The sequence below is a fragment of the Agelaius phoeniceus genome, chromosome 10 (genome assembly GCF_051311805.1).
Source record: "Agelaius phoeniceus isolate bAgePho1 chromosome 10, bAgePho1.hap1, whole genome shotgun sequence".
In the NCBI taxonomy this organism is placed as follows: domain Eukaryota; kingdom Metazoa; phylum Chordata; class Aves; order Passeriformes; family Icteridae; genus Agelaius; species Agelaius phoeniceus.
Genome location: NC_135274.1, coordinates 6,276,812 through 6,290,668, shown reverse-complemented (window position 1 = coordinate 6,290,668; position 13,857 = coordinate 6,276,812). Strand labels below are relative to the sequence as shown.

Sequence of the window (13,857 nt, the reverse complement as noted above, 5' to 3'; positions counted from 1 at the left end):
CCCCCTCCCAAAGTGTAACAATTTCATATATTATAAAGATTTGTAAAATACAAACAAAAAAAAAAGGAAGAAGGCTGTGGCAGGATGTTAGCGGTTACTCTTCATTGCTTCTTTGGCTGCCAGGATCAGTGGCGTCAAGCTGGACAGAGGTTTGGCCAGTTTCAAGAAGGGATGCTGCCAGGAAGACAGAAACATGAGGAATCAGTGAAAGACACACTTTTAAAGGTTTTATTTCCAGCAGGATTCATGTTTCCATGGAGCTTGGCAGCAATGAATCTGCATTTTAACTGTTCAATTGTGTCATTTGTTTCTCCTGATGGTTACAAGGACAGCACGATCCCAAGCTGGCTGGGACCGCACTGCCTTACCCAACAGAGTTCCTCCTGGAATATCTCACTGGTTTTGGAAAAGGTGAGTATTGAAACTACACTTGCAATGAGCAAAACAAAGATCTAAACAAGGAATAATCAGAGAAAGGTAAGAAGCAGCAGCTAGCTTTACTGGGAAAGCCTCTGCACCATCTGCCTCAGAGCTAATCCTTGCTCTCCCCAGGAATGGCATCAGTGGATTCTCTCACACCCTCACACAATGCTGCCTACAAGCAGATCTCATGTAACAAACCAGCCTTTTTCCAGTGCACAGAAAGTATTTAAAAATCAAAACTAAAAGGAGAAATGGTGTCACTGCTCCAGCTGCTCAGCTCGTAGGGCAAAACCCAGCAGGGAGAAAGGAAACTTTTCTTTTCAAGGCTTGAACACTGATGTCAGACCAGCAGATTATTTCATCAGGAATTCTGAGGGGGACATTTGCAAGTGGAGGTACGAAAAGCAATGCAAATGCTATCAATGGCCACCCTCTAAAAGGAGTTCCTAAACTGCTGGACACTTTGGCAGTGACAGAGTGAAATCACAGATTATGATGGAATAACTTTGGAGTATATTATAAATCTTTCCTGCCAACTGCTCTCACTACAGTTCCCAGGAGAAAACACAGAAAAAAAAAAAAGAAAGGGTGCCAATCTATAGTGCAGTTCATCACAGGCTGACCTTACTCTGCCTTCTGGACCTCACTGTGAGAAGAAGTGGAGTCTCACCTGTAGCAATTCTTTGGCTGATCCTCTTTTCTCCACATCCATCTCCAAACATCGGTTCAGGAAATCCCGGAATATTGGGGACAGTTTCTCGGGGTTCTGGAGTTCTGGTGTGCCATTAGTTGCTATCAAATATAAAGCCTGTAAAATGAAGAATAAGATGTAGCCAAAACCAAGCTTTAAAAGATCCCAAACTGACCTGCCTTGTGGCAAGCCCTCAGATGAGAGTGCTCTGTAGCTACTTGTCCTCAGCTTCAGAGACTAGAACTGTAAAAATGCCACACATGTAGGCACTCATGACCTATCCTTGCTAGCAGCAAAATAATGTTCAAGATCTTTAGGCAACAGATACTGACCTTAGCAAAGAAAACATCAGTTTGTGACACAGCAGCACTTTCCATAATATCTTGGGTTTACTATCCCCAGACTATCACAGAGGCCTGAGGTCAAAGTCCTGTGTTTTATTTACAGGCAGGCAAATCTTCTAAGTACCATCACAGAATCCCAGACTGGTTCAGGCTGAAATGGACCTTAAAGCCCATCTTGTTCCACCCCCTGCCTCGGGCAGGGACACCTCCCACTATCCCAGGTTATTCCAAGCCCTGTCCAACCTGGCCTTGGACACTTCCAGGGATGGGGAGTCAGGGTAATGCTGATTGCAAATTCAAGACAGCTGTCTTCCTTTGGAAGAATTTTCTTGTACTGCTGAAGCTTGTTGGCTTTTTCATTTCATTTTCTTTTTAACACAGATGTAATTAATGAACAATTACTGACAGTGGTGAACACCCAGTTCCAGCAACACCAGGAGCTTCTTACCCTCAGGGGGTTCTCGTTGAGGTATGGGGGCTCTCCTTCCACCATCTCAATAGCCATGATGCCCAGGGACCAGATGTCCACTTTGGGGCCGTAGGCTTTCCGTGTCACCACCTCGGGAGCCATCCAGTACGGAGTCCCCACCATGGTGCTGCGCTTGCTCTGCTCAGGGGTGATCTGGGCACAGAACCCAAAGTCAGCTGCAGGACAACAGAAGTTTAACAGGTTAAACTGGTGCACCCCAAGAAGTGGTTTTTCTAGAAGACTTTTCTATTGCTACACATACATTTCATTGAGAGGGGTTTGGGGGCAGTTTCTTCTTTCCTCCCCCACTACATTCTCCGTATTTAAAAAGCCAACGTGCAATGAAAATACAAAACCTGAAAGTGCTTAAGCAGGGCAGAATTCCGTGGAGTGAAGACAAGGCTTTTGTCCTCTGGAAACAAGAATTACCCTGCAGAAGAATGGTGTTTTGCCCAGTCCTTCCTTCAAGAGTTCTACAATGGTAGCAAGCCAAAATAAGCAATCGGGCAGAACACAGGCAGAGTGTTCTGCATATGGTGTGTTATGTAGCCTGAATTAGAAGAAATCCATCCACAATCCATGGCTTCTGCCCTGCTAAACAGATTGTACTTGTGCAGCTACTGAGGTCAACATTTCACAGCACTTTGGCCATCTATACAGGTACTACAGCTGACAGACACGGAAACAAGGCTCCAGGGAAGTGCAGTGCTACCCCACTCAGCAGCAGGAACCTGGACAAACAAACCTTTCCACAAGGTAACTACCAAAGAGAACAACCACACTCAAGAAAAGGAGAAAAGTCACCTATTCCTATAGCCTTCAGGTGCAGCAGCAATGCATGTCCCATCATGTTACTTTATCCAGCTGCAGCACTCCCACTTCCCAGGCATGTAAAGCATCAATAAGAACACAGTTAAGGCAGGAGACAGATATTACCTTATCATTGACACTAAGTTAGAGAAAGAGAGAGAGAAAGAGAGAGGGAGAGAAGAGAGAGAGAAATTTAAATTCCAGGGTGATTTTGGAAGTGTTATGCCAAGCAGTGCTAAGGAAAGAGCCAAGTCATGGAAGTGCCAAGTTGAACCAAGACCATTTAACACAGAACTAACCCACCCTGACAGTCAAAAGGATGCCTTAAAAAAAACCATACAACAAAACCAAATAAAAACCAACCCTATAGGAGTCACCAAGTTCCTCCTGCACTTTTTGGCTTATCAAGGTGTCACAGTCACCTCCCAGCATGGCCAATTTATGTGACCAGCCCAGGGAAGCAGCAGCATTGTGTTCTCCTGACCTTCCAGCCAGGCCTCCAGCACCAGCCACCAGCACAGAGGAAGCAGACAGGCAGGAGCACAGTTTCACCCACCAGCAGCAGGTGTAGCTGCAGTGGTGACACCTGTCCTGTGACCACACTCCTTCAGAGAAAAGTTCAAAAGAAGGTGCAGCTTCTCCCACCCTAAACTTCTGCTAAAGCACTATAACCACATAGCCCCAGAACAGCTTGCTCAGCACTGATTACACCACCTCCCCTTCACAGAGGGAATTTTTGCAGCTGACTCCTGTCTTCTCCTGTGTCTCCTTCCTCCTCATCCTCCCCCAGCCTCCTGGCATGATGACTTTGACTCAGATATTAACTCTGTCCTTTGGCCACTTTGCTTTGACACCTCTTTTGCAATTTTGATCCTTCTCTGGCTAACTCTTCTCAGCCACATCCTCTGCTGTAACTGTTCACTTCTCTTCAGCCTCTGAATCCACAGCTTGTGCACAGACACATCACATCCTTAAAATAAAATTCCCTATGCAAGCAAGCAGTGCATCCAACAATGCTGGCATGCAAATAAGATTGCTGGTAATCTTTCTTCACACTCCATCTCATAAATAAAATGAGACTGCAAACCATCTAGAATAGGAATATTGCTAAGACACATTTTCATGGCACTTCAGATTCCTACTGAAAACACTTTTTGCTCCACACCTTTTTGCCTTAACTCTTTGATTTTTATATGCTTGGTACATTCCTATATACAAGAAGGGCAGATAATGCACCTGTTTCTCAACAGTCCTGACAGATACCAGTACTTTCACATCATTTTTATATACACACACCAGAAAAGGATTTATTGTCCAAGCCCATGCATGCATAACCATTACCTGAAAAGCAAGTGGTTTGTTTTGTCATGATTATATTAATAAAAGTGCTACACTTCCAGTCCAAGAAAAGGTACACAGTTAGACTAGATTGCAATAAATGACCAATAATGCCCAATTTTCTTGTTAGTGGCCTTTTCATGAATGGGGCAAAGCATTAATATCAACTCCTGACATCCTAACAAAGCCACTGCAGTTTGCTGCAACTTTGCTCTTGCAATCATTCCCATTTTGCTTCACTGTCTGTGCCAGTTACTTCCTATTTACCAACGAATTCATGGGGCCACAGGTTTGCTTCATCATCCTTCTGGGCCAACACATTCACAGCCCCTGTCTGAGGGCCCTCAGAGTATCAACACCTGCTGTCTGATACATATTTTATAACAGAATTGGTTTCTATTACTCATAATCAATAAAAACCACCTTAAATTTCCCTGCTAATTCTCCTTCTACCGATTTACGCACTCCAAGGCAGAGATTCCTGGAAAAGGGAAAACAGAACATGAAACAATTGTCTGCTACTCACTTAATTTAACTGATCCATCCATTCCTAACAGCACATTGTCACTCTTGATGTCCCTGTGGATCACCTGGTTGGCATGGAGGAACTCAAGCGCTTGCAAGCACTGGATAGGAGAGAAAAAAACACCACTGAACATCCAGGAACAAAACTGCTGCACTTGAGCACAAATTCAAAGCCAAGTTCACAGCCTCAGCCAGCTCTGAGTGCAAGAATAGAAAGGTATTATTGAAAATAACCAGCAGAGGAAGCTCTTGGGCTAAAAAAAATACACTCTGGATTTCAGGAGCTCAAAAATCATTTCACCGTGGAGTTTCTCTGTCTCAACAAATGAATCCTTTAAACTCCTCATCACCCAAGATGCTCTCAGAAATCCCTGATGGTAATTTTGGTACATCCCACAGATTCTGCAGTGGAACCAGAAAGGATTAAGTGAAAGCTTCTCAGGCTGAGGTCTCACCAAGAAGAACTGGTGAGGCTTCATGTCCAACATCCACACAACTTCTACAGTGAAGGCTGTAAAACATCTTCATTCTGAAAGGCACTAATACTGGTTTGCATTGTTTTCAGATGAAAACCTTTCACACTAAGTTGCTGCCCAAAACCATAATGAAATTTACTTTTGTTATTTGAGAATAAAAGGCAAAAGAACAAAAGCCAGATTTTTCTCTTTCTATCTAAGTAGAACATTTGCCATTTGCAGCTTGGCACAGATGTCCCCACTGAGTTTTCTTTTTAACCTTGGTTTGCTTTAGCAAAGTGACACTGATTTGCAAAACTAAATGTATCTAAAACACTGGGCAGCAGAGTTTTGACAGAGAACAATAGTTCAGTATTTGATTTCTTCCTCAGAAAAGTTGATTACTGTCACAGTAAACAGTTACTCTTTTGGTTCTCTGCTTCCAGCTCTGGTTTCTCTGGAAACCATTCCCTGTCCATACACGTTACTGTGCAAGTTTGCTTTCCCTCCCCTCCCTTGGGGTGAGTCACAAAACCTCTCGTCATGCTGATGGAGTCAGATGGGCTTTTTAAAAGCCTCCAGTTTCTCCTGCACAGCAGATAACACAATTCTCCTTCTGCCATGATAAAATCAAGCCTGAGCTGGATACTGGCACTTGCTCAGGGCAGAAACCACTGATAAGATGTGATATCAGCTGCTTTTAACACTTTCATTTGAAATCTTACTGCAACCTCCAAGTTATTCCATCTACAACCTTCTGGAGCATTATTTTCCTGAGAAATCCACAAAGAAAGCTTAGCTGGCACAGAACTATGGATGCCACACATTAAGGGAATGACTGAAGTGGGAAAGGGATAGTCTGCACTCAGTTCATCTTTATTTTAGTGTATGTTTAAACTACTCCTGTTTCAGCAGATCCACTTTCAAACTGTGAGCAAACATCATTCCCCTTCTTCCTTCTGGAAAACACTTCAAAGCTTTCAGGAGTTTTTATTTTTCTTTTTTCTCCTTTCTACATTACCCATACATGAATATGCAGATTTTTTCTTAGTGCCTCTGAATGTTCTTTGTTAGTCCAAATTAAAAAAGCCTTTCCTTCCAGCTGCTAAACTTCCCTCTTGCTCCTCCCTGAACTTTATTCATATTACTCTGTTAATAAGAGTCCACATTATTAATATCTTTCTGTTAACACTGTCAGCAGGATGAGGCACCCCAGGTACCAAACCCACAGATTTTATTTGCTCCATCACCAAACATTCTCAAAAACCACTGTAGCTCTTTTGTCTTACAACTTGCAAAGCCCCAGTTTTCTGAGGTAACCCAATTTTGTTATTTTCTGCACTTCTGATTTCTGCTCATGGTACCATTCATTCTTTACTCAACAGCTTCAGCAGCAATTGTGGCAATTAGTGCTAACCTGAGCATGCCATAAAAATTTAGGGAATAGGGAGCACCTTGATTCCTCCACCCAGCCCCTCACACTCACCTCTCTGCAGACAGCAGCAATCTGTGCTTCATCCATACATGTCTCTGTGACCACATCTGTTAGAGAGCCTCCAGCCAGGTACTCCATCACCACAAACAATTCATCCCCTACAAGGTAACTACAAAGAGAAAACCAAAAGCATGTCCCTGTGCCACCAGGGGGACAGTCCAGAGAGAGCCTCACCTGCTTCCAAGACCCTCAGGTAGAGAAGAGCAGGTGTGAGCAAGGGATAACCTCCTGTAACCCTTGGGATGAGGAATCAGCCAGCTGGCTGCATTTACCTGTCCAGGAAGTTGACTATGTTGGGGTTCTTTAGCTCCTTCATTACCAAGATCTCATTAATTATCAGCTCCTTCTTGGGCTGTTTCTGCAAATTGATCTGTTTAATAGCCACCTGAATAGGGCAAAATAAAACAGCAATCTCAAACCTCAGCACCCAAACCTTTCAGTCACACTTAATACAATGAAAAAGCAGAAGGAATTATGTAACAGGATTAAAGGAGTTTAGAACAGCTTGTGGCTGGCAAATTGTTAATTTATCAGCATACAACTTAAAAGAATTCAGCTTGATCAGCACACAACTTGCACCATGGCCAACACCATCCTCTTGCAGCTGAAAGGATCCACAAACAGTGAGAGAGGCCAGACCACACAGCAAAGGGCATTCAGGAGACAGAAGGATATTCACTCAATTCCATATTAACAGGCCTGAAGCAGAACAGAATCCTGTAGCAACTCAGAGATAAAATTTGAGCCCACCAATGCAAGATGAGGCAATTTATTGTTCTTTATTCTAACCAAACTGGTGTTTGGATATAAGGAATGCTGGGAGGCAGAAGGAATTCCTCTCAAAGCCATTAATGAACTGCCCAAGACAGAAAAGGGAAGATAAAGGCCCACCTCATCCAGGAAATAAGCTAACAAGGACAAGTACAGAGTTTAGAATGGAGAAGAATCATCCCAGCTCTGTTAACTCCAACACTCTGAGGAGGCAGTTTGGAGTTCTGCAAGGCAACCTGGGCTGACTCCAAAACCAAACACAAGAACCAACATAATCCTGTAAAAATTATTGTTATTATATTGCTAAGGACTTTGAAGGAAGAAATTCTCATAATTCTGCAGCACACAGTGACAAAATAACTATGACTGGAGGTGGAGCAGGTTGCTGAGGGTCTTGTGGGAGTTTGGAATGGAGACCTCAATGAGCAGATATTCCACAACCCCTCTAGAGCTCCTGCACCATGCCCAATCATCCTGTCTGAGAGGGAAATAATTCTAATATCTAACTAGAATTTCCCTTATGGCAATTTTTGTCTGTTCCCTCCTGTCCTGTCACTGTGTAGCTCTAAGAGGAGTGTTCTTTTTACTGAACAAACCTAACTCTGTGCTCAGGCATTAAGCAGAGGAAACCTGAGCAGTGCATGAAGTGGCACTTTGCCATTCTGGGGCCCTGGACCTCAAAATTCCCTCTGCAATCAGAAAGAGGACATGAATAGTGCAGTGTGTAGAGAGTAAATTAAGAGACACTGAGGTGATGGCAAGGCTCATGCTGCATCAAGATGTAGTGCTCCACTGCAGGACTGCTGAATGTGGTTACTGCTGAAAGGACATTTATTTATCAGTCACCTAAAGAATGCCTACTTGTGGATTTTTAAAGGAAAATTTAGGAAAGAAAGGAAATAAAAATTGAAATAATATTAAGGAAATCTGAAGTTAAATAGAGACAAATAATTCCTAAAATCTGAGTCCCAAAAGCCCTCTGTCTCCCAAGATATGGACACTGGGTGACAAACATGCAGAGTACTGCTGATGCCAGCAGTTCCACTGGAGAAACCAAGGGATGAAAGCAAAGAGTAGGATATGGAGAAGACATTCTGAGGGCATCCCATGAGACAAGCTGCTTCCCTAGAGACAGACACAGCCAAGTGTGCCAAGGCTAAACAAAATTTTATTTCTTGTTCTACAGCAATGCCTGCAATTCTTGAAGGATAAGCCATTTTACAAAGTCACTTCTGGAACACCTCACTCTCTCTGCTTTTCATTGGAAAGACTGTTTTTAGCTTTCACCATCTGATTACTATAGAACAAGGCACATTGTTAAAACTGACTATGACAAACAGATCTGAGAGGTGATAGCAGCAATGGGAGCCACTGAAGGAAATCACTCAAATCACTCTGGCCACTTACAGAAGAACATTTAAACAAAAAATGAACATAGAAATCTTACCTCCTGCCCTGTTGCCACATCAATAGCTGTGAAAACTGTACCTGAAGCCCTGTGAAGAGAAAGAAAGATCTTAGAGCAAGTTGCACAGCCAAGTCACAAACACAAAATGGTTTCAGTTTTCAATTCAAAATTTCCACCACTTTTCCAGTGATGCCTTCACTGTTTATTTACTTTACTGTTTGCTGCCCAGAGAGGTCACAGCTGCCTCATCCCTGGAAGTGTCCAAGGCCAGGCTGGACAGGGTTTGGAGCAACCTGGGCTAGTGGAAGGTGTCCCTGTTCATGGGAGGGGGTGGAACTTTAAGGGATGGGCTCTAAGGTCTCTTCCCACCCTAAATAGGGTGGGATTCTGTGATTTATCTGCTCAATGCCTGCACAGGCAGTGGTGTGAGGCAGAGAACAGCACCCTGCTGCTAACGCTGGCCCACTGGGGATAAAAGTTGGGGTCAATACTTACCCCTGCCCGATTTTTTCATATCTGGTGTATTTTTTCTTGGGATCTCCTATGCTTACAATAGTGCCTGAAAGACAAAAACAAACAGTCAGTCCAATCCCACTGCCCCCCAACAGCAGGGCTGGCCTGGTCAAGATAGGCACAAGAGTGGGTCAGCTCAAATAGCAAAGCTGGTGCACCAACAGCCAAAGCTGCAGGGGAGCATTAACACAGTGAAAAATCATCACCAAGATGATTATGGAACAAGCAACAGCAGAAACTATTTTGTTACTATGGTTTGATGGAAATCCAGTTGTGACACTGTGATGTGCATGTATGATACAACCCCAAACCTGCTCTATCCCTGTTTTTCACCCCACAGGGCTCCAAGCATTACAAACCTCCCCAAGCCAGCGCAGCGCTCTCAGCTGCTGCTGCACACAAAGCCACCCAAGCACTGCACACAAAGCAAGGCTGAGGCCAAAACTCTCATAGTGCTCCCCTGCTTATCTGAAATGAAGGCACCTACGTAGTTTTTCCATGATGTCTTCATCTGACATCTTGGTTTTCTTTTTCTGTTTATCCCCTGCTTTGGAGGCGCTGTCGGCGCAGGTGTCACCGGCCGGGGCAGGGATGGGGTCAATTACAGAGCGGGTGTAAATCTGCAAGGGACACCAGAGACCTCAGCAGCTGCTCTGCCACCACTGACCTGCAGCTGAAACCCACCACAGCCCTGCAAAGATCCCCAAGCAACATTTTATAACAGGTATGAGGCAGAAATTAGAGCTGAGACACATTAAAGCTCCATAAAACAAGATGCTGGCAACATTACTGACCCTTCAAAGAGATCCAGGCACCTCCTGAACAGAGAGGATGCCAGGAGATTCCACAGTGGGTTGCTCAGATTTTTATCTGCTTATTCTTTATAATCCATACCAGTTAACAGAGCAGAAAGCACTATTTAATAGTGAGATCAACTCTCTACTAAGATCTAAAGGAAAAAGATGTTTGATTGCCACAAAAAGAAGGAGGAGATTCTCAAATACTTCCCTGTTGTACCCAATTTAAGGCTTTCCTAAAGGGATTTAATTTCTTGGAGCTTTATTTAATTTCCTCCTGAGCTGTTCACAGATCTACACAGCTACTCCAGAAATATCCAGCTGTGGATCTCTCACTTTTTATATGGCTAAATCCCAAGAGTGGGAAATTATCAAGCAACATCCCTAGACAAATAAACATAATTCACATTTGCACTCCTGGAAAAAGTGGGCAGCAGAGAGGCAAAATGTACAGCTCCCACAGCCAAAAGAAAAAGCTGGAGTAAGTGGGACCCCTGGGACACCATTACCAAGGTGTGCAGATGAGGGCTGCCCTAAAACTTAATTAACATCTTCTCTAGCATTTCCTGTAGTAATTAACATCTTCTCTAGCATTTGTTCCTGTAGTGCTGATGACTTTGTGAGTGAAATAAGCTTTTAAATCTAAAATTTGCATTGGTTGGGGTTTAGGTGGTGTACTTGGGAGGGGCTACCACACTGCAACCCAATCAAATAAAGGAAAGAAAATACATTACACCTGTATCACTGTGCTGCACAAAGTTCCACAAATGGCCTACAGGTTTTATTTAGGAATAAGAATCCTCCTCCTCCTCCTCCTCACATGTTGGGTTGAAGGATAAGCATAACTAGATATCTTCAACACAAGCTGACAAACAAACTGACAAATTTCAGTGATCTGAGAGGTTTTTTTCAACCTAAATGATCCTACGATTCTATTAACTACAGGACTTCTAATCCAACTGATATTCAGAAATTAGGTATTTTCTTAGCAAATTCAAAAACCAGAACTTTCCCCTAAAAACTAACAGCAGCTTATTGCCCAAATAAAACACTTCCCTAAAAAGCAGAAGTTCTGCAATGCTGAGAAATGCAGGTCTGTCAGTTTTCCAGCTGCTCACCGATTTTGTGTGATCTGGCCGTGGAGCAATCACAGGAGGAGGAGCTTCTTCATCATCCTCATCATCATCTGCCACAGCTGTTGATGGTTCTGAACCTTTGGCATTGGCCTACATTTTTACCAAAGTTTAAAAAAGACAGATAAATGAATTCTCTCCCACAGTATTAAAGACTTTACATTTTTCTTCTTCACATGAAGAGAAAATAATTCTTACCAATGTCAAAAGAAAATAACTTAAACCACCAGTCTACCCTTCAGTTATTATATTTTATTATCAGACTCAAACACTGTTGCTGCAGTAAAATATGTGATTGACCACCCAAATTTATGTTTCTATTTCACAAAAAAAAAAACCTCTTAATTTTTATACTTTTAATCTTTACACAGTTTAATACTTCAAGATTCAGGATATAACAAGTACAGAAAACCTGAACTTGTATGCAGCACAGAATAGCCAAATAATAGTAAACACACTCACCGTTGGTGTTCCTGAAGGGAAACCATCTTTTTCTAAACAGGACAAATAGCAGAATACATAAAATCATCAGAAAAGAAGTAATACAAAGTGAACTTGTCAAGCACAGGGTAAGAATATTACAAAGCCTTACTACTAAGCTACTTTTGCAAAGAATTTGGAAGAAAAGTTGTAAAACTGCACCTGTTTGTGGGACAGTCCTTCTCTCAGCCCCCAACTAGGAGTCACAAATTATTCTGCACTGCTGATGTCACCAGCTGCTGACATCAAGTTCAGAGACAGCTGTGAGGAGCAAGGCCTCCAGCACAAAACCAGTTCATCCCAGTCCCAGAGCCCCAGCTCGATAAACACAGCCCATTCAAGCTCATTTTGGCTGCTCTTCTGAAATGATGCAGTTCCCTTTCTTCCCCTCTCCACTTAAAACAGGAAATTAACTGGACAACGCCAGTTTCCAGTCAGTTTGAAATCCATCTTTGTATATTTGTGCCTCATTGAAATGCACCTTGATTTTAGCACTTGAACCTGATTTATCATTCTGACACAGAGGAAGACAGTGCTCCAAATTCCCAACTCCAGTGTCTTGCACACTTGGCTCTCACCTGGAGCAGAAAAACTCAGATATTTCTGTTTTGCTGTGTCTTTGGAGTCGTAGAATTTCAGCACATCTAGTACCGCCTGGGGGTTTTTCTTCTGTTCTAGCTTGGTGATATTTGAGGTCTGCAGCAGCCTAGCCCATTGTTCTGGCATTCCCTGAAAAAAACAGGGGATTTAAAGCACCCTTTTTGTATTTTAAGGTTTTTTTTAAAGCAAAAAAAATTTCTTTCCTCTATCAAAGTATAACATGCACAGCCTTATGCACACAACTGAGTAGGATGGGGAGGCAAAGGTGGAAATACAGATCACAGGATACAACTCCTCCAGGTATGCTGGGGCAGATGTGAGGAGTGGGAACACAAAAACACTCAACAGATCCAGTGTTACCCAGGAAAGAGAGCAAACTGAAGTGGGTTTGTCAGGGAGGGCTCTCCCAGGTGACACAAAGCATCAGATGTGACACTGGCATTGCAGAAGAAATAACAGGTCACAGTGTGCTGTACAAGCACAAAGGGAAAAGACTTCCTTGGTAGAAACAAAGACTAAATTGCTCTTTATTCTAAAGCTCTGCCTTGGCTTCAGTGCAGCACTGACCTATGGTGTTGCCTGAGCTGCTCCAAGGCAGGAATACTCACAGTGAACTCTCCAGTGACAGCATCAAAGCCAACATGGATGGTATGTTCAAAATCTGACGGTGGGGAGATTTCTGGCCTTTCCTTTTCCTTCTTCTTGCTTCCTGAAAAAGATATTCAAAGATCTCAATGTTAGAAAGAAATCCTTCCCTGTGAGGGTGCTGAGGCCCTGGCACAGGGTGCCCAGAGCAGCTGTGGCTGCCCCTGGATCCCTGGCAGTGTCCAAGGCCAGGTTGGATGGGGCTTGGAGAACCTGGGATAGGGGAATGTGTCCCTGCCCATGGCAGGGGTGGAACTGAATGGGCTTTAATTCCCTTCCAACCCAAACTGTGCTGGGATTCTGTGATTCCTTGTTCCATTCAAATAATTTATACTCAGGCAGCAAGAAAAGAAAGAGATTAAGAGCACCAGAGTGATGAAATCTAAACATATTAAATGTTTACAATGCAAAAAAGGACATTTTAATATAGATTAAGAATAGCAGAAAAGACAACTTCAGTTCAACCTCAAGTTCACCCTAAAGACACTTAAAACTCAGTTGCCTCACTGCTTCAATTCAAGGTAATTAATGCAAACTAAGACTTCCTGTGATGAAGATAAGAGTTTATAGCCTCAGAGCAATTACCTAATTTAAATTAAAGGTGGGGGAAGCATAATAAGTACCAGAAGCAGGAACAAATAATTAGAGGGACCACATGCACAATCCAACCTAGAGTCAATTGAATTTATAAGATATTTTCTAACACCTCGGGCTTTGGATTTTTGTTTGTTTGTTTTGGGAGTTTTCAGGGTGTGGCTTGGGAGGGGGGGTGTTATTTTAATTTAATTTTTCTGCTTTGTTTCTAAATTCACCTTAAAAGTCCTGTTGTTTGAGTATAGAAAAAGCAGGTAAAGCAGCACTCTCTTGGTTACTACACAGCAAGCAAAGCTGGTGCTGCTCAGAGGCAGGAATCCATGTGAAATCCCCTCCTGCTGGGAAGGGAAGCACGGGGAGTGAGGA

At 43.0% G+C, this 13,857-nt stretch overlaps 1 protein-coding gene across 1 annotated transcript in view; it reads right to left on the bottom strand.

Annotated features, from left to right (window-relative positions):
• Positions 1-11: 11 nt before the first annotated feature.
• Positions 12-13,857, bottom strand: part of PAK2 (p21 (RAC1) activated kinase 2) — a 39,608-nt gene continuing 25,762 nt past the window's right edge. Inside the window, exons 3-15 of the mRNA XM_054639018.2 lie at positions 12,861-12,961; positions 12,231-12,381; positions 11,635-11,666; positions 11,158-11,265; positions 9,730-9,862; positions 9,225-9,288; positions 8,769-8,817; positions 6,823-6,935; positions 6,542-6,659; positions 4,602-4,701; positions 1,907-2,103; positions 1,094-1,231; positions 12-174 (exon numbers count right to left, since the gene is read on the bottom strand). Coding sequence (XP_054494993.1) covers positions 88-174; positions 1,094-1,231; positions 1,907-2,103; positions 4,602-4,701; positions 6,542-6,659; positions 6,823-6,935; positions 8,769-8,817; positions 9,225-9,288; positions 9,730-9,862; positions 11,158-11,265; positions 11,635-11,666; positions 12,231-12,381; positions 12,861-12,961 — 1,391 coding nt within the window. The 3' untranslated portion in view covers positions 12-87. The remainder of the gene's footprint in view (positions 175-1,093; positions 1,232-1,906; positions 2,104-4,601; positions 4,702-6,541; positions 6,660-6,822; positions 6,936-8,768; positions 8,818-9,224; positions 9,289-9,729; positions 9,863-11,157; positions 11,266-11,634; positions 11,667-12,230; positions 12,382-12,860; positions 12,962-13,857) is intronic.